Raw genomic sequence first — 19,324 nt, 5'->3', positions numbered from 1 at the left:
TTTATGAGAAGATAAACAATGCCCCTCACTTCATTGAGTGCGAACGTACAAAAGGGCAAGGCGCTAAATATCAGGGCTAGGTGCATCTTCACTCTGCACTACTTTGTAATTTTATAGATTTTTTTTTAGCAAATGGTAAGTATTAATATACTTTGATCCTATTTCTGTCATATTGTAAATTTGTATCAACAGGTCTTAACATGTTGCTTAAGTTCGTGTTGATTGCTGTTAAGGAAGTTAAATCTCTACATGTTAATGGAGGCTATTTTACTGTGTGATCTATAAATGCAAACCGTGTAATAGAAAGGATTTGCCTTATCAAAGGTGACACATTTTTAACATGCATTTCCTAAAGTTTTTCTAAATCATGTGAAAAACTAGTTGACTCATCAGCCTAAATTCACTTTGCAAGCTTTCTGCCTGGCAAATTAATGGAAATATATTATCGACGCTCCTCAGATATTTACATAACCAGTAGTTTAGAATGGCCAGCTTCATTTTAAAATGAAAATGAAGTTTAAAATCAATGTTTGCTCTAAAGATATTGCTATTGTCCACATGTTCAGGTTTATTGTGTTGTATACAGCTTGCAGCTGCACCCTAGGGCAAAGCTCTCATTAATTACACTTGCACAACCTAAACCTTGCATTCACTGTGTTATTGCACCCAGAGGTGATTTAAATGTGCTGTGTTTCCCAGGTGCTTGTCCCTGTATCTGGTTGTGTAAACTCTGTCTGGTCTGATTGTGGTTTCTGTGTCAAGGAACAGAGAGTATATTTGATTTTTGGTGAGCATGTAGATACCTGCTTTAACTTTTTTTTTTTTTTTGCCAATGAATAGGCTGCATATGAACTGTATTTAAGCTGTATGGGTTTAGGGGGATGGTATGCCTGTACTCTAAACACTACTGGGTTAAAACAGCCATCTTTTCAAAATCACACGTCAAATATAGACCAATTCAGCCATCTGGTTTGGTTATGGATTAGACCCAGCATACTGGGTGGTTTAAACAGTTTAAAGTGATTTATCTCTAAGCTTAAAGATAATTAAAAAGTAAGCTAGCAGGAAAAGCCCATAATTAGGATTACTAAGTTCTATGAGTGGCTGCTATTAATCCATCCATTATGTATTACAGCTTTATTCTTGCAAGGCTGTGGTAGTATGGTGCCTATATCTAGTAGTCAACAGGCAAGACGTGGAGTATACCCTGGGTAGGTTGTCATCTCAGGGAAACATAGAGACACACAGGACAAACAACCATACACACACAGACTCACATCCAGCAATTTAGAGACCGTGGAAGTTTTTGGATAGTGGTAGGAAGCTGGAAAACCTGGAGAAAACATGCAAATGTCATAAAGAAAGGCAGCAGTCAAGGTCTGGAACCAGGCCTTTCCTGCTGCAAGGTACTGGTGCTAACAACTGCCATGAAGCCTCAAATAATTTTCATTTTTAGTCTAATTCTGCATGAAAAATAAATGCATAAAAATAAATAAAAGGAAAATATATTACTACCATATTACCAACATTTTACTTAGTATGTAATGTCTTAGTTAATATTGATTATCTATTCTAAACAAATACCACCATATCATGGCATGTACACAAAATATTTAAAATAAATATAATTACTTAATTCAAAACAGAAAAGTAACAATTATTCCTATTGCCACAAATATAATCTTTTTATCATTAGTTAGAAGAAAGTTATGAAATGTTTTGGTATTTTAATTTTGATATACAGATTTAAGCAATAACAAATTGATTAACTAGCTATTTGCTGGGGAAACAAGCCTGCACTCAGCTGCTTAAAGGACACACCGCTCATAGCTTGACAACTGTGGTTTTAAAACAGTGTTACTTTGTTAAGAGTGATGGTTGGCACTTTCTAACCCCTGACGATCCTTGGTTTTCAATAACAAAAATATTTTCTAGTCTTTTGTCTAACCCAACAAACTAGATCAGAATCTTTAACCTAGTGTTGGCTTAAAATAACCAAACATATGTCTCAACAGCGTAAACCCTGCATTTGGGTTAAAGAAATAACCTGACTGTTTTTTAAATCTTCGCTTACAATAGTTTATTCTGGGGTGCACTTTGTAAAGTTATGCAGTCAAAAATGATAATTTAAGAGAAAAAATGGGGGTTAATCTTTTTAATTTTTCAAATATCAGGTCACTCATACATTTATAAATGTCACAGTTCCAAACTGAATATTTAATTAAATAAAAATAAAATTAAATAAACTAAATATTTAGCAAGGTAAATGTTTAGTTTACAAACTAAATATTTAGCTTGCAAATTAAATAATTAGTTAGCAAGCTAAACATTTAGCTCCAAGCTAAAAACGTAATATGCAAGCTAATGGTTTATGTCTGAGATGAATATTTAGTTTACAAACTAAATATTTAATTTGCATATTAAATATTTAGTTTCTAAACTAAATATTTAACTCAGACATAAACATTTAGTTTGGAACTGAATACTTATTTTGCAAGCTAAATATTTAGCTTCAAATTGAATATATAGTTTATAAACAAAATATTTAGCTGACTAACTAAATAATTAATTTGCAAGTTAAATATTTAGCTTGCTAACTGACAATGGAGTATTAGGGCCAGACTAAGAGATTTTTTTTTTTAAATATGAGAATAAAGTGATAAAATTACGAGAATAAAGTTGTTATATTACGAGAATAAAGTTGTAGACTAATATTAGGAGAATAAATTGGTAAAATTAGCAGAATAAAGTTGTATGGTAATATTATGAGAATAAAGTCGTTACATAATGAGAGAAAAGTAATGAGAGCTCATCTTCCACAAAACAAGCAATTTCTTCCATCTCCGTGTGGTTCTTTCTTCGAAACCGACACAGTCGTATGCCCAATCATTTCAAAGTCCTGATACTGGTAATTATTTGATGGTGATGTGCTAAAAGATTAAGAATGTCTTCAATTGTGAAACCGATACTAAAATATAACTTCACAAGATGCTCAACATTCCTCATTTTAACTCATGGAAGACTGCGCTTTTCGTAAGAGGTATCATCAAAATTACAACTTTATTCTTGTAATATTACTGTCGTAATTAAAAAAAAAAATCTCTTAGCCATTTGCAAGTTAAATATTTAGCTCCAAACTAAATATTTTGTTACCAAGCAAGATATTTAGCTTGCTAACTAAATATTTAGTTAAACGTGACATTTTTAAATGTATGAATGGCATTGTTAAAATATGACTTTGAAAAATAAATCCCCATTTCTTTTCTCATTTGACACACCATAAATAAATAAAACCTAAAATATTGTTGTCAGTTTTTGACTGTTTAACTTTACAAATGAAACCCCATAGTTTGCGTTAATAACCTTGCGTCCTGCTCTTTGTGCCCTCTCCAGTTGCATTTCCTGTTGCTATTCAGTCGGCAGGGAAAGCTGCGGCTGCAGAAATGGTTCGTGCCAGTATCAGAGCGGGAGAAGAAGAAGGTGATTAGCGACATGATGACGTTACTGTTGTTTCGTCAGCCTCGTACCTGCAACTTTCTCCAATGGAAAGATCTAAAGATTGTTTACAAAAGGTGACAGCACAAGACACAGCATGACACGTACGTACTGAGTTTAGGTCTGTTAAATAAAACACTTCTATAAACCCTGATAGATTATGTTCACTCAACCGAAGTAGGAAACCGTGCAAATTCTATATATGAAAAGAAATTCATATATTTGTGTTGATTGTTTTAGAAAGGGTATTTCCTTTACAGTCTATTTGTATTGGCATAAATACACCAACCCATTAAGCAGCAGATAAACACAAATCAAGTTCTTCTAACTACATTTCTATGCTTTGTTCCTTTTTAATATTTGGCACCATTCTAGTATCTGGTCCACCCTTCCTATCATTAGTTACTGTACCAACTATTGATGCATTATTCGCATTCTTTTGTGTTTTTGTTTTTTGATTGCAGATATGCTAGCTTATATTTTTGTGCTGGTCTGGAGGATCAGGATAATGAACTGCTTGCTTTGGAGGTGCTGCACCGATATGTTGAGCTGCTGGATAAATACTTTGGTAATGTAAGTTGTCTCCTCATACAGGGGTTCTGAGTAACTCTGCTCAAGCTGACTTAAGTTGCAGCTCTGCCTAGAATCATGTGAGCTCCCTTGAATGAATCTCGAAATCTTTACAGTGTTGTTTGTTTTCATACATGCTCCCGAAACACTTGCACTTTCCGTTCTATAGCAAAATATATAGAAAAAGGGATTAAATTGCTAAGCAATATACAGAAAGTCAGAAAAAGGGAATATTGGGTTGTTCACAAAAACATTGCTGTGTCTTCAATTTTATTTACAAATATTTATTGTAAAAACTGAACAATTCTGGAGGCTTTACCTTTCCTGTGATTCCTGGACTGTTATGGAATCAGAATCACAATCAGCTTTATTGGCTGAGATTGTGTTCACATGCTGAAGAGATCACACTCTCCACAACAGACTTATAGAAGATATGCAGCATCTTGCTGCAAACACCAATGGACCTAAGCTTCCTCAAGAAGTACAGTCTGCTCTGTCCCTTCTTGTAGATGGCTTCACAGTTGCATCTCCACTCTAGTCTGTTGTCCAGGTGAACACCGAGGTATTTATACTCCTCCACCACCTCCACTTCTTCTCCCATGATAGAAATAGTTTTTGACTTATTCCTGTTTCTCTTAAAATCTACAATCATCTCCTTTGTTTTAGTCACGTTCAAAATGAGATGATTGTTTCCACACCATGCCACAAAGAGGTCCACCACCTTCCTGTACTCATCTTCTTGTCCATCTCTGATCCACCCCACGACTGCAGAATCATTCGAGTATTTCTGCAGATGACAGGAATCTGTCTTGTACTGGAAGTCTGAGGTGTACAGAGTGAAAAGGAATGGTGATAGTACAGTCCCCTGTGGTGCTCCTGTGCTGCTGACTACCTGGTTAGACTCACAACCCTTCAGTCTCACAAACTGTGGTCTGTTTGTCAGGTAGTCTTTGATCCAGGAGATTGTTGAGGCATCCACCTGAGTCTTCTGGAGTTTCTGACAAATCAGGTTGGATTGTATTAAATGCACTGGAGAAATCAAAGAACATGATCCTCACAGTGCTGCTGGCTTTGTCCAGATGACAGTGGGTTTGTTGAAGCAGGTGTATGATGGCATCTTCAACTCCAACTCCACAGCGATAAGCAAACTGAAGGAGGTCCTGATGATTTACTGTTTGGTTACTCAGGTGGGCCAACAGGAGTCTCTCTAGGACCTTCATGATGTGAGATGTCAGGGCAACAGGTCTATAGTCATTGAGAACTGATGGGTGAGTTTTCTTTGGTACCGGAACAAGACAGGAGGTCTTCCACAACACCGGAACCTTCCTCTGGGTCAAGCTAAGGTTGAAGAGGTGCTGCAGAATCCCACAGAGCTGCTTTGCACAGGCCTTCAGGACTCTAGGGCGGACATGATCTGGACCTGCAGCCTTATTCCTATTCAGTCTCTCCAGTTGTCTCTTCACCTGACTTCTTGAGACACACAGGTGGAAGGGGGAAGGAAGCAAAGGAAGTATCAGCATCTTCTGATATGGTTGAATGCAAACATGTAGAAGCAGAAGGGTCTAGGGCTGAGGTGGAAGATAAAAAATGTGAGGTGTTACTGGACAGCTGTGGGTCCTGTGGGTCAAAGGAAGGTGGAATGTCTGTTTGGCTGTGAGCAGGAGAGGAGGAAGCGAAGCTTGTTTCTGAACTGAACCTATTGAAGAATGTGTTCAGTTCATTGGCTCTGTCCAGACCTCCATCGGTCTGATCATCCTTCTGCTTGAAGCCTGTGATCTTCTTCATCCCTGTCCACACATCTCTGATATTGTTTTGCTGGAGCTTGCTCTCCAGCTTCTTCTTGTACACCTCCTTGCTGTCTCTTATCTTGACTTTAAGTTGCTTCTGTATACTCCTCAATAATTCTCTGTCTCCCTCTCTGAAGGCTCTTTTTTTCTTGTTAAGCAGGTCCTTCAGGTCACTGGTGATCCAAGGTTTGTTATTAGGGAAGCATCTCACGGTTCTGGTGGGGATGATGTTATCCACACAGAAGTTTATATACAGGTCCTTCTCAAAATATTAGCATATTGTGATAAAGTTTATTATTTTCCATAATGTCATGATGAAAATTTAACATTCATATATTTTAGATTCATTGCACACTAACTGAAATATGTCAGGTCTTTTATTGTCTTAATACGGATGATTTTGGCATACAGCTCATGAAAACCCAAAATTCCTATCTCACAAAATTAGCATATCATTAAAAGGGTCTCTAAACGAGCTATGAACCTAATCATCTGAATCAACGAGTTAACTCTAAACACCTGCAAAAGATTCCTGGGGCCTTTAAAACTCCCAGCCTGGTTCATCACTCAAAACCCCAATCATGGGTAAGACTGCCAACCTGACTGCTGTCCAGAAGGCCACTATTGACACCCTCAAGCAAGAGGGTAAGACACAGAAAGAAATTTCTGAATGAATAGGCTGTTCCCAGAGTGCTGTATCAAGGCACCTCAGTTGGAAGTCTGTGGGAAGGAAAAAGTGTGGCAGAAAACGCTGCACAACGAGAAGAGGTGACCGGACACTGAGGAAGATTGTGGAGAAGGGCCGATTCCAGACCTTGGGGGACCTGCGGAAGCAGTGGACTGAGTCTGGAGTAGAAACATCCAGAGCCACCGTGCACAGGCGTGTGCAGGAAATGGGCTACAGGTGCCGCATTCCCCAGGTCAAGCCACTTTTGAACCAGAAACAGCCGCAGAAGCGCCTGACCTGGGCTACAGAGAAGCAGCACTGGACTGTTGCTCAGTGGTCCAAAGTACTTTTTTCGGATGAAAGCAAATTCTGCATGTCATTCGGAAATCAAGGTGCCAGAGTCTGGAGGAAGACTGGGGAGAAGGAAATGCCAAAATGCCAGAGGTCCAGTGTCAAGTACCCACAGTCAGTGATGGTCTGGGGTGCCGTGTCAGCTGCTGGTGTTGGTCCACTGTGTTTTATCAAGGGGAGGGTCAATGCAGCTAGCTATCAGGAGATTTTGGAGCACTTCATGCTTCCATCTGCTGAAAAGCTTTATGGAGATGAAGATTTCATTTTTCAGCACGACCTGGCACCTGCTCACAGTGCCAAAACCACTGGTAAATGGTTTACTGACCATGGTATCACTGTGCTCAATTGGCCTGCCAACTCTCCTGACCTGAACCCCATAGAGAATCTGTGGGATATTGTGAAGAGAACGTTGAGAGACTCAAGACCCAACACTCTGGATGAGCTAAAGGCCGCTATCGAAGCATCCTGGGCCTCCATAAGATCTCAGCAGTGCCACAGGCTGATTGCCTCCATGCCACGCCGCATTGAAACAGTAATTTCTGCCAAAGGATTCCCGACCAAGTATTGAGTGCATAACTGTACATGATTATTTGAAGGTTGACATTTTTTGTATTAAAAACAGTTAGTCAGTCATTTTCTACCGCTTATTCCATAGTGGGTCACAGGGGAGCTGATGCCTATCTCCAGCAGTCTATGGGCGAGAGGCAGGGTACACCCTGGACAGGTCGCCAGTCCATCGCAGGTCAACACACAAACAACCATGCACACACTCATTCACACACCTAAGGGAAATTTAGAGTTACCAATTAACCTAACAGGCATGTCTTTGGACTGTGGGAGGAAGCCAGAGTACCCAGTGAGAACCCACACATGCACAGGGAGAACATGCAAACTCCATGCAGAAAGACCCCAGGCTGGGAATCGAACCCAGGACCTTCTTGCTGCAAGGCAACAGTGCTACCAACTGCGCCACTTTTCTTTTATTGGTTGGATGAAATATGCTAATTTTGTGAGATAGGAATTTTGGGTTTTCATGAGCTGTATGCCAAAATCATCCGTATTAAAACAATAAAAGATCTGAAATATTTCAGTTAGTGTGCAATGAATCTAAAATATATGAATGTTAAATTTTCATCATGACATTATGGAAAATAATGAACTTTATCACAATATGCTAATATTTTGAGAAGGACCTGTAGTTGGTTACACACTCAGTCATGGCATTGATGTCATCTCCATGTGGCTGGCACAGTGCGTCCCAGTCTGTAGCCTCAAAGCAACCTTGCAGAGCTTCTTCAGCTTCCTGTGACCATTTTCTCACAGTCCTCTTTATTACAGGTTGTCTCTGAACAAGGGGCTTATATTTCGAGCAGAGAAAAACAAGATTGTGATCTGATTTGCCTAGAGGAGGTCTTGCTCTAGAGATGTATGAGTCCTTGTCATTTGCATAAAACAAATCCAATGTTTTGTTTTCTCTGGTAGAGCAGCTGACAAACTGTCTGTTGAAACGTTGGAAGTGTAGCAGAGAGTGAAGCATGGTTAAAATCACCAGAAATTGCCACAAATGCATTGGGGTTTTGTGTCTGTAGCTTAGCAACAACTGAGTTGATGGCATCACATGCAGTGTCGGCAACAGCGGAAGGTGGAACGTAAACTGTTGCCAAAATAACACTGGTGAACTCTCTAGGTAAATAATATGGATGAAGACTTACTGCCAACAGTTCAATATCTGGACTGCAGAGATGACACTTCACAGTAACATGTCCTGGATTACACCATCTGTTGTTCACAAGTAGTTCCAGTCCACCTCCTTTACATTTGCCGCTCCTCTTTAAATCTCTGTCTGCTCGTATGGTTAAAAAGCCCGGCAGAGAGACACTGGAGTCAGGGATATGATCCTGCAGCCATGTCTCAGTAAAACACATAATACTGCATGCCCGGTTCTCTGGCTGGGTCCTTTGTAGGGCTTGGAGTTCATCCAACTTGTTTCCCAACGATCTCACATTGCCCATCATAATCCACGAAAGAGATGGTTTGAACTTCCTCCTTCTCTCTCTTCTCTTAGCTCCTGCTCTGCATCCACAGTGTCTTGTTTTCAACTCATCAGGGATTTGGGGTTGTAGCTGAAGTATTATTTGAGCTTTTGAGATATTAATCAGCTGCTCCCGGTTGTAAGAAACAACCCCGTTGCCATGGCAATGCATCATAACAAATGTCCAAAAATAGAAAGTATTAAGAAAAATCCTCCAAGCTGCACAGCATCCGACACTGGAGTGGACAGTCATCCCAAAAAAAATCAACTGTATCCACCACAAGAGGAATAGTTCCCAAAAAAGAATAAATCAGAATCAAAAGTAACAGAGCTACTCCAACCTGCTGCCACCTTGAGCGGCGCAATTCTAGAACACAATGATCACATAAAAGTATGGAATCATCAGAAAATGCTTTCCTTAAAAAACATTACCTTTTGGCATAGGGCTGCACGGCGATCCATTTGTTGGCATTGTTGCCTTGCAGCAAGAAGGTACTGGGTTTGAAGGCCTGGAGTCTTTCTCCATGAAGTTTTTATGATCTCCCTGTGCATCTGTGGGTTCTCTCTGGGTATTCTGGCATCCTCCCATAGTACCAAAATATGACTGTTAAGTTAATTTGTCTCTGTAAAATTGTCCTTAGGCATGAATGTGTGCATGCATGATGTGTGTCTCAGTGGCACCCTGTGATTGACTGCCCAGGCTGTACCTAGGCTCTTGACGAATGATTGCTGGAGATAGGGACTAATACCCAATACTGCATGGATTGGCGGGTACAGACACTGGATGGATTTTAGCATTTTCTGCTTTACAAGTATGCTATTATTTTGTAAGAAGAGTATACTTGTCCTGCATGCACAGTGTAGTGCACACTTCTGCCTCTGGCTTTAAAGTTATTAGGCCTTTTTTTCATAAATTTTCATGTTAAATCCAATTACCTTTATGGAAAGGAAACATTAATGAAATATTTCAAAAAATAAATTCATGCTGCTGACATGAACAGATGTTGAGATAAGGTCATAAATTGTACTGATGTAGAAGGGGAACCCCGGCATATAAACTGACTGCTGCTACAATGGCCAGCAACACAGACTGCAGCAAATACATGCATGAATCATATGGCATCAACAGGAAACAGGACGAGCACAACATCCATACTTTCAAAATAATTCACTAAAGACGGACTAGATCTCGCTGTATTAATAAATACACACATATATTTATATATGCATGTGTATATATTTGCAGTTGTTAACATGAGATCATTTAGATCAGTTACTGGGTTAACTAAGGTATTATAAACCAAGCAATTAAACATTAAATGCACCAAACTAAGCAACAAATATAGCTTCGATAACTATTTCGTATGCACAATGTTTTTTTTTTTTAGATAAGCTTAAAATAAGATAAATTGTATGCACAATTTATCTTATTTCAATAATAATAATTTCAGATTCATGTTATTAATAATAAAATAATAATTTTGGATTTTTAATTATTAACAATAACTGCCAATATCTAAATGTACTTTTGTGACAAGGAAGTGTTCTTACCTGCTGAGCCTTGATCTGTTGAGCAACAGCAGCAACAACCTTTTCTTTGGCGATCTTTTCCCATCAGATGCTCTGAAGGGAATCTTGAAGCAGAGTCTAAAGCCTCTGCTTCAAGATTCTCCTTCGTCTGTCAGATATCCCAACCTCTAACATCATTTCTCTTGTGAATTCAGAGGTTTCTTGTTCGAAGCAGTTTGCAGAGAAATCCTCCAATCACAACTGGCTGTGCTTGGTGGGACCAGCCCATCTGTCCCTCATCAGTTTTCCAGCTCTGATCCATGCAGCTCTGATCCTCTTCACTTCAGGAAAATAGTGCAGACTAATGGCTGCTGTCGCAGTATTGCTGCAACCACCAGCAATGCATCATTTCACCATATTAACACTGTTTTTAACACAACTTGGCTTCTACTTGAACAGTTAATCATTGAAGCTCACACAATGAATGACTTAGACGTCATTTCCTAGCAACCTTGCAAAATTTAACATTGAAACATGCTTATTTTTTGTCACAATTGCCTTTCCTGAGATAATGTCAATTACTGCCCAATTCCTCCAATATTAAAATGTTTTTTTTTTTTTTCAATTTCTGCATTTGTGGAAAAGCGTGTCACAGGCACTTTAATGTGTAAAATTTGCTTAATTACCGTATTTTCCGCACTATAAGGTGCACTTAAAAACCTTTAATTTTTTCAAAAAATGACAGTGCGCCTTGTAATCCGGAGCGCCTTATATATGGATCAATTGGTTAATTGGTTGATCCATACTGGTTGTACACGGCGCTCTGTCAAAATGTTTCAGTACGACTGGTAAACTACAAAGCCGCACCGCTTGCAGCATTACGGCTACCGTAGTCAGGGGCGTCGCCGAAGTAATAGCGGTAAACACCTGTACTGTGCTTACTCCTAGTCCAACACCACTTGTGTGTGTATAACGTTTGAATGTACTGTTGCAGGAATTGCCTGAACTATATGTGATTAGAAGCTCAGTGTGTGGGGTGTATGTTTCGTGTGTGTGTATGGAAGATGTTGACATTACTCCTCCGGACAGAGGTGGCGCTGTGTGCTGCCGTAGCTGAGAATCAAGAGTGAAGGAGTGACGTCGGTATTATTGTGTGTGTGGGGTGGGTAGAGACGGCGACCGGAGCAGCGGTGTATGAGTCTGTAAGCCCTGTGTTTTTACGTGCTGCAAAGTGATTAAAAAGAACCCCGAATCTCGTCAACAACTCAGTGTTTTGATGCTGTTTCTTCATGCTCAACTCAGCAACGTATGAGTGAGGGAGTTAACCCCGAGGAAACTAGTAACTTCGGCCCTGGAGAAAGCGTCTCCCCTGAGTCATCAGACTACGGTCAGGGGACAGAAACAGGAAAGGTTAACAGTACTTATGTTTGATTTAGTGCATCAAACTGTTTCTTTTACGTGTTTACTGAATCGGGGAAAAGTTCCCTTTCACGTTTTAACTAACGTTTGATTTCAACTTCAACTTCATAGACTCCAATGCATTCCTAACGTGCGGTTGGCTCTATTCAATAGGATTCTATGTAGAGGAGACCTTACCATGAGAGTGAATGGAGTTATCAGAACGCTGGTTTGTAGTGTATTAATAAAGTTTGACTGACTGACTTATCTGACTGTTTTGTTGACATTCTCTTTAGCACAGCTCCATCTAGTGGATGCATAACGCAACCCCAGTCAAACGTTTGACTGCAGTAGCTTCTATTCTATGCGCCTTATAATCCGGTGCGCCCTATATATGAAAACAGTTCTAAAATACGCCATTCATTGAAGGTGCGCCTTATAATCCGGTGCACCTTATAGTGTGGAAAATACGGTAATTTGAGGAAAAATAAGGCTGAATAAAATCGAAACATCTAGCTCCTATCTCATTTAAGCGGATGACATAAAAGTGAGTTCCTCAAACTATCTGAATTACTTGAGTGCAAACTGGTGAGAAAAAAACTGTAGTAGTTATTTTTAACCAAACAATGTCTGTAGGAAGTCGGTGTCAAAACATTAATTTAAAATGGTTATTAACGATTTATTCACCGAAAATAATGTAAAATTTTTCACATGTATCAAAAAAAAAAAAAGACATTTATTTGCTCTAGTTGGTCCAATACTCTACAACTAGGCTCTTTCCTAGAACAATCAGAAAATATCATATCTATCTTGTTTTAATGTCTTTGCTCGGCTAACCGGTATATTTTATAATTAATTTTAAAATCCTACTTTTAACTTATTAACTCCTTCTTACACTCACTGGCCACTTTATTAGGTACACCTTGCTAGTACCGGCTTGGACCCCTTTTGACTTCAGAACTGCCTTAATCCTTCGTGGCATAGATTCAACAAGGTACTGGAAACATTCCTCAGAGAGTTTGGTCCATATTGACATAATAGCATCATACAGATGCTGCAGATTTGTCAGCTGCACATCCATGATGCACATCCCCCGTTCCACCACATCCCAAAGGTGCTCTATTGGATTGAGATCTGGTGACTGTAGAGGTCATTTGAGTCCAGTGAACTCATTGTCATGTTCAAGAAACCAGTCTGAGATGATTCATGCTTTATAACATGGCACGTTATCCTGCTGGAAGGAACCATCAGAAGATGGGTACACTGTGGTCATAAAGGGATGGACATGGTCAGCAACAATACTCAGGTAGGGTAGCGTTGACACGATGCTCAATTGGTACTAAGGGGCCCAAAGTGTGCCAAGAAAATATCCCCCACACCATTACACCACCAGCCTGAACCGTTGATACAAGGCAGGATGGATCTATGCTTTCATGTTGTTGACACCAAATTCTGACCCTACCATCCAAATGTCGCAGCAGAAATTGAGACTCATCAGACCAGGCAACGTTTTCCAATCTTCTATTGTCCAATTTTGGTGAGCCTGTGCAAATTGTAGCCTCGGTTTCCTGTTCTCAGCTGACAGGAGTGGCACCCGGTGTGGTCTTCTGCTGCTGTAGCCCATCCGCCTCAAGGTTCGACGTGTTGTGTGTTCAGAGATGCTCTTCTGCATGCCTTGGTTGTAACGAGTGGTTATTTGAGTTACTGTTGCCTTTCTACCAGCTCAAACCAGTCTGGCCATTCTCCTCTAACCTCTGGCATCAACAAGGCATTTGCGCCCACAGAACTGCCGCTCACTGAATATTTTCTCTTTTTCGAATCATTCTCGGTAAACCCTAGAGATGGTAGTGCGGGAAAATCCCAGTAGATCAGCAGTTTCTGAAATACTCACACCAGCCCGTCTGGCACCAACAACCATGCCACGTTCAAAGTCACTTAATTCACCTTTCTTCCCCATTCTGATGCTTGGTTTGAACTGCAGCAGATCATCTTGACCATGTCTACATGCCTAAATGCACTGAGTTGCTTCCATGTGATTGGCTGATTAGAAATTTGTGTTAACAAGCAGTTGGACAGGTGTACCTAATAAAGTGGCCGGTGAGTGTATATTATTGTATTTTTAAAGCCATATACTGTAACTCCTGCCCTTATGTCCTTAAACCAAAATCTACTCGTAGTCTCAAAGATCAGATATAAAATGAGGGGATTGCTCTGTTCAGACTAGCTTCCTTTGTTTTTATGCTGTCTTGAGAGTCTGGACTCATTTAACAAGCATCTTAATACATTCTTATTCAAACATGTTTTACCCTAAAACATTTTTTATTATTATTGTATTTGTTCTTAATCATCTGTATCATTTACTTTGTTTTTATTATTTTTTTTTTATTATTATTTTGATGCTCTTTCTTTATAAAGGACATTGTGGTTTTAATCTGTTATAGGTGCTATGTAAATAAAATGTACCTATTTTGCAAATTTTTAAGCAATATTTTTCCCTTTAGGTGTGTGAGCTGGACATCATTTTCAACTTTGAGAAGGCTTACTTCATCTTGGATGAGTTCCTGATGGGTGGAGAGGTTTTAGAAACGTCCAGATTTGCAGTGAATGTGTCTATGGAGCAGGCTGACACTCTTCAAGAGGTACTATAACCTTTACCAAAAGAGCATCTCATGTTGCGTTCTTTGTTACACATCAAAAGCATTTCTATGTTCTGCATTCACAGACAATGGAGGAATATATGAGCAAACCAGCCTACTGAACCATAAGAAGACGAGAATGTTTCTTATTCCAAGACTTCCAAAACTTTTATTACACTGAGCTTGAAGGCTATTTTTTTTATCATCTCAGGGTTCTTAGAAATATTTATTGTTCAGGCACATGCTCTGTGTGTTGTTGAGTAAATAGAGAAACACAACACAGTAAGGAAAAAATAAAGTCAATGCTTTATTAACCTCAGGAATGTCACATATGACCACAATTAAGAAAGAATTACAAAAAAATACACAAGAATCTAAGGAATCAAATACTGGCTGTGGCCGTCTGTGTGTGTGTGTGTGTGTGTGTGTGTGCGTGTGTGTGGAACATTTAAGGCTGGTGAGACATTTACTGTATGTATCGCCGAGCAACAAGTTTGTATTCAGCAAAACATCAAATGAAAGTTTGAACACTGATTTTTACTAATAAATAAGAATTTTTCTTAAACCTGCCGAGCAGTGTAAATTGAATGTGTTTTATTCTTCAAAATACTTTTTTTCACCTTTCCCCCACCACCTCAGCAATATATATTTATATATATCTATATATGAATCTGTATCGGTCGCCCTGTTCATATTCCTTTTGCAATTTTGGCATCACTTTCTTCTGTTTCTGGGTTCAGGTAACTCAACACTTTCATCACAGCTTCATTTTCCATGCTTTGAGTTTGTGTCTCTCCGCCCGTCTCGGCGTCCTCTGACTGTCTTTTTTCTTTTGGGCTTTTCTCTGTGTCCATTAGGTCAAAGTATTCCTCGATTGCCTTTTCTAAGGAGCCTGTCGTACTCTGTCCAACTTCCTCTCTTTTTTGGGTGGCCTTATTATTGCTAAAAGCAGGTTTGGGATACCGTGCCAGCATCTGAGCTGCTAAATAAGCTGCCAGCTCATCTTCGTCCACGGTGTCATCGTAGTCATCTCTGAAAGTGTTGGAAAGGTGGCGTTGTGTGGGAGCGGATTCCCTCAAACGCCCGGTAGGCTGAGTGTGAGGTTGTGACAGGGAGTTTTTGTGCTGTCTCAGCTTCCTGTCTGGAGTTGGATCCTCCTCACCTCCCATTCCCAATATTTTGAGGATCTCCTCGGTTCTCAGCTCTTCAGGGGTCTTTCGCATGTAAGGTGGGCGTCTGTTGTAGAAGTTAGCTGCAGGAGTTGCCTTCTTTGAGGAGATCTGAGAAAACCTGCTCTCTGCTCGTGACAATTCATTATTTTTTCTCAGCTTGCCTTGATTCATTTGGTCTCTGGCTTTGAGCAAGTCCATCAGGTCTTTGGGTGGAATCTGGTATTTTTGGGAGACAGTGAGGAGCTGATAGATGACTCGTGGGTCAAAATTAACTTGATACTGATTCTGAGGGACCCTCCTCTCAGTCCTCTCCTCTTCCTCAGCTAGTTCTCGTTTCTGCTCCTCTTCCTCTGTTTTCTCAAGCACTTTCAGGAGGTAATAGTCCACCAGGTTGGCCACATCATCTGCATCACTTGATCTTTTAATTGGAAAGCGGTCATCGACTTCATCTTCATCATCCTCTTCAGTTTCTTCATCATTGTCATCAGTGTAATCAAGCCCTCGATCAGCCTCATGGTTACTGTCCCTCTCCTCTTCTTCCTCCTCTTCATCCTGTTCATCTGATGGACCCCAGTTTGTGAGATCTCCGTCTACGTCATCATAAGCTGCATTCCTCACATTAAAGATATCTTCATCTTCTTCTGTTTCATCTTCCCCCATGTCATCGTCTTCATCCTGACGCTTATGCAGCATCTTTGTGCCTGTCAGCTTATCCAGCTCGTCAAACACGGACTGCAGCGTGGCCAGGTTCTGAGGTGTGTACTTCTCTTCTATGTTCTCTTTGGTGCGTTTAAAGGGACTTTCACGTCTGGCACCTTCTCCATCCTCTTCCTCACCTCCCTCACCTCCTTCCTCAACCTCAAACAACAATGGTAGCTTCTTGTGGGGTGTCATACCTTTTTGCGTCTGTGGCATTCTGGGATAACTCATGCTCATTCCCTTTGGGCCTTGTTGGAGCAGAGCTGGCTTGGCAGTCTTCTCCGTTTGCTGAAGAGTGTTGAGCACAGCTTGGAGCAACTCATCACTCTTATCCTCCCTTTCCTGATCCGCCTGCTCTTCCTGCTCATTTTGGCTCTGTGTCGGGTTAGAAGCCAGTCTCAGCATGGCAAGTAGCTTCTCAGCATCATCCGTATGGCTGACATCGTGCTCTGTAGCAAGAGGAGCTCTTTGGTGGAGTCTTTCAATGTACTCCAACGCTTTCAGCATATCTGTGTCAGGTGCCCGGAGGAAATCTCCGTCCTGTGAGTCAGACTCAGTTCCCCGCAGCCTGTGGTCTCGGATCGAGGCCCCGTCAGCACCAGTGAAAGTGAGGAAGAGAGAGATCAAGAAGGGGCTGGCTAAATAGACGGGGAACAGCATGCCTGTTGGTGAGGTATGAGGGAGTGACGGCATTGTGACGTCTGCAGGAGGAAGATAAACAAGCCCATGTCAGCACTGACCTTTAAGCAAAACAGCTAAAAGGTTCACAGTGTGTATCTTTTTCTCATGTTGATTAAAAATGTTTATTGTGATGCCTGCATAACAAAGAAAATGAAAGATGTTTGCGATGTGTTTCCACTCCTCCAAATCATCATCATAATAAAGTAGAATAAAAACCTTGAAGCAACTTTTTTTTACCAGTTTTTTTTTTTTTTTTTCACATGGAAATTGAAGCCGTTTTAGTCGAACTGTGCCAATCATCTAGAAAAATTAAGAGATACATGAAAAACAAACACCTATATTTTTGTGAATAAAATGTTTCTGTATGACTATATTCCTAATGTCCCCGTTGTTTGGCAATTGAACCTCACACTAGGATGCAGCCGCCTTTTTCCAGCAGCAGCATCGGCAGTGTTCAGCTCCCGTACAAATCTTATTAGCCGTCAACTTGCTGCTCTCCGGGAGTCACGTCGCCGTTGTCAAGGGAACCCGGTTAAGGCTGATTTTCCCATAAAACATCTCCTTCGCCCTGGATAAACCTCCCAACATCCAGATGTAGGTGTCCTTCAATGCAGTTTCTTATCCGTGAAAAAGTGTCTTGAACTTCATGTACAAGTGTTGATAGAAATAGCGAAATGGATTGAGTTTGTATTGTTCATAATAATAATAATAATAGTCGTGACTTTACCAGTTTTTGTTATTTTTGTTTACTAATTTTATTCGTTGGTTTTCCATACGGCCGCACTAAAGTTAGCCGAGGTCTTTTTATTTTCAGTTTTTACTCGACATGACGCAAACGGTTGGCTAGAAAACAATCTAAAGCGACGCGAGAACAAAGGCTCCCTGCGCGCGACACAATATAACCTCCTCGCCTCAGCGTCTGCGGCGGAGCATCAGGTTGGAAAACAGCTGTCGCAATAAAATATATTTTTTTTAACCAAGACGCAGAATAAATAAGCTCCTTGAGATTAACATCAAACATATTTAGAGTGGAGCAGAGTTGGTTACGCACCTACTAAATAAAACCCAGACCTACCTTCTGCTCTTAGTTTGTGTCGAGGCTCGTGAATGAGTTGAGCATCTCTCTGCCTCGCGCTTAGAGTCTGTTTCAGCACCGCGGACAGCTCCTCGTGGTATTAGAGGAGCACCTGATCAGTGCGTCACGAGATAAGCATCTCTCTCTCTCTCCCTCTCTGAGAGTGCGCGCGCACATTTGCACAACAGGGCACCCCTGACGCACGCGCGCGGTTTGTTTGAGTCAGTCAAACAAACAGCTCTGCTCCCTTTGATGTGAGAAGAGTTTCGTTCATGCAGCCTCCACCTCTTAGCGGCTTCTGTCGCAACTCGTAATGACATGCATAATAATAGGACTATATTTAGAACCAAATGTCTCTTTGAAGGTGAGAGTTAAAACGCTGTTCATGCTGTAGTCTTTAGAAGTGCTGGGGCTGATGGAGGAATAAACTCATGCTGATATATTTGGTGCAGAGATATAAAGTAAATGAATGTCAGTAAAAGCTTAACTGCAGTTGTTCTGATTTATTTATTTTCAAACCTGACTAAACCGATTGCTAGTTATGCATCATAGTATGTATATAGCAGAGGAAGCTATGCTGTCATTGACTGGTGTTGTGTCTCTGCTGCAGTACAGAGGGACAGAGACAGTCAAAGTCCGCCGATGACTCACATATGGACTCCACCAAAGCCCGAGAGGGGCGGGGTGACAGAAGGACTGCAGAGGTGTGTGTGTGTGTGCGTGTGTGTGTGTGTGCGTGTGTGTGAGAGAGTGAGTGTAAGAGTTTTCTTGTATGCAAGACAGTTAGAATATACTTTTGCTGACAGTCACTGTGTAATAGTCTCTATTTTTGGCTGCTTGTCAAATCTTGGCAACTGAGGAGCTGTATGTGTGTGTGTGTGTGTGTGTGTGTGTGTGTGTGTGTGTGAGGTGTTTTGCAGTTTCATTCATAAATCCTTCTGGTTGCTGCATTTGATTACAGCTCCAGCTATCATCCACTTACCTTTTTATCTGATATTCTGATGTTTTTCTTGTTTGCTACTTGCCCGTTTGCAGCATAATAGTGCTTTGCAAAAGTATGAATCCCCATCAAACCTTGTCATATTTTATCCCATTATATCCACAAACCTTAATGCATTTCATTGGAATACTATGTGACGGACCAGAAATTCTGAACTGAAATAGTTATGCTCTGTCCAAGGCCCTGACCAGTGTGTAAGAGGTGCAAGAAAGGAGCTATTATTGAAACAAACTGCATTTCTAATTTACAACA

General features: G+C 40.5%; 2 protein-coding genes across 2 annotated transcripts; one reads left to right on the top strand and one right to left on the bottom strand.

The window, feature by feature from the left end:
• Positions 1 to 7: 7 nt before the first annotated feature.
• Positions 8 to 15,015, top strand: ap1s3a (adaptor related protein complex 1 subunit sigma 3a). The gene is made up of 5 exons (XM_047392465.1): positions 8 to 135; positions 3,394 to 3,572; positions 3,960 to 4,068; positions 14,311 to 14,448; positions 14,532 to 15,015. The coding sequence occupies exons 1-5, from the start codon at positions 133 to 135 to the stop codon at positions 14,565 to 14,567; spliced, it is 465 nt and encodes a 154-aa protein (XP_047248421.1). The 5' UTR covers positions 8 to 132; the 3' UTR covers positions 14,568 to 15,015.
• scg2a (secretogranin II a) lies at positions 14,729 to 18,228 on the bottom strand. The gene is made up of 2 exons (XM_047392462.1): positions 18,073 to 18,228; positions 14,729 to 17,017 (listed from the first exon to the last, which is right to left on the bottom strand). The coding sequence occupies exon 2, from the start codon at positions 17,007 to 17,009 to the stop codon at positions 15,135 to 15,137; it is 1,875 nt and encodes a 624-aa protein (XP_047248418.1). The 5' UTR covers positions 17,010 to 17,017; positions 18,073 to 18,228; the 3' UTR covers positions 14,729 to 15,134.
• Between the last annotated feature and the right edge of the window lie 1,096 nt (positions 18,229 to 19,324).

This window comes from Girardinichthys multiradiatus, chromosome 18 (genome assembly GCF_021462225.1).
Source record: "Girardinichthys multiradiatus isolate DD_20200921_A chromosome 18, DD_fGirMul_XY1, whole genome shotgun sequence".
Lineage (NCBI taxonomy): Eukaryota > Metazoa > Chordata > Actinopteri > Cyprinodontiformes > Goodeidae > Girardinichthys > Girardinichthys multiradiatus.
Note: the sequence above shows the minus strand (reverse complement) of the source record. Positions and strands in the feature narration are given on the sequence as shown.

Coding starts and splice junctions, on each gene's coding strand:
- ap1s3a (XM_047392465.1), top strand. Junction 4,069..14,310: donor TGGATAAATACTTTGGTAAT/GTAAGTTGTCTC, acceptor TTTTCCCTTTAG/GTGTGTGAGCTGGACATCAT. Junction 14,449..14,531: donor AGGCTGACACTCTTCAAGAG/GTACTATAACCT, acceptor CTGCATTCACAG/ACAATGGAGGAATATATGAG.
- scg2a (XM_047392462.1), bottom strand. CDS start 17,009: ATGCCGTCACTCCCTCATACCTCACCAACAGGCATGCTGTTCCCCGTC.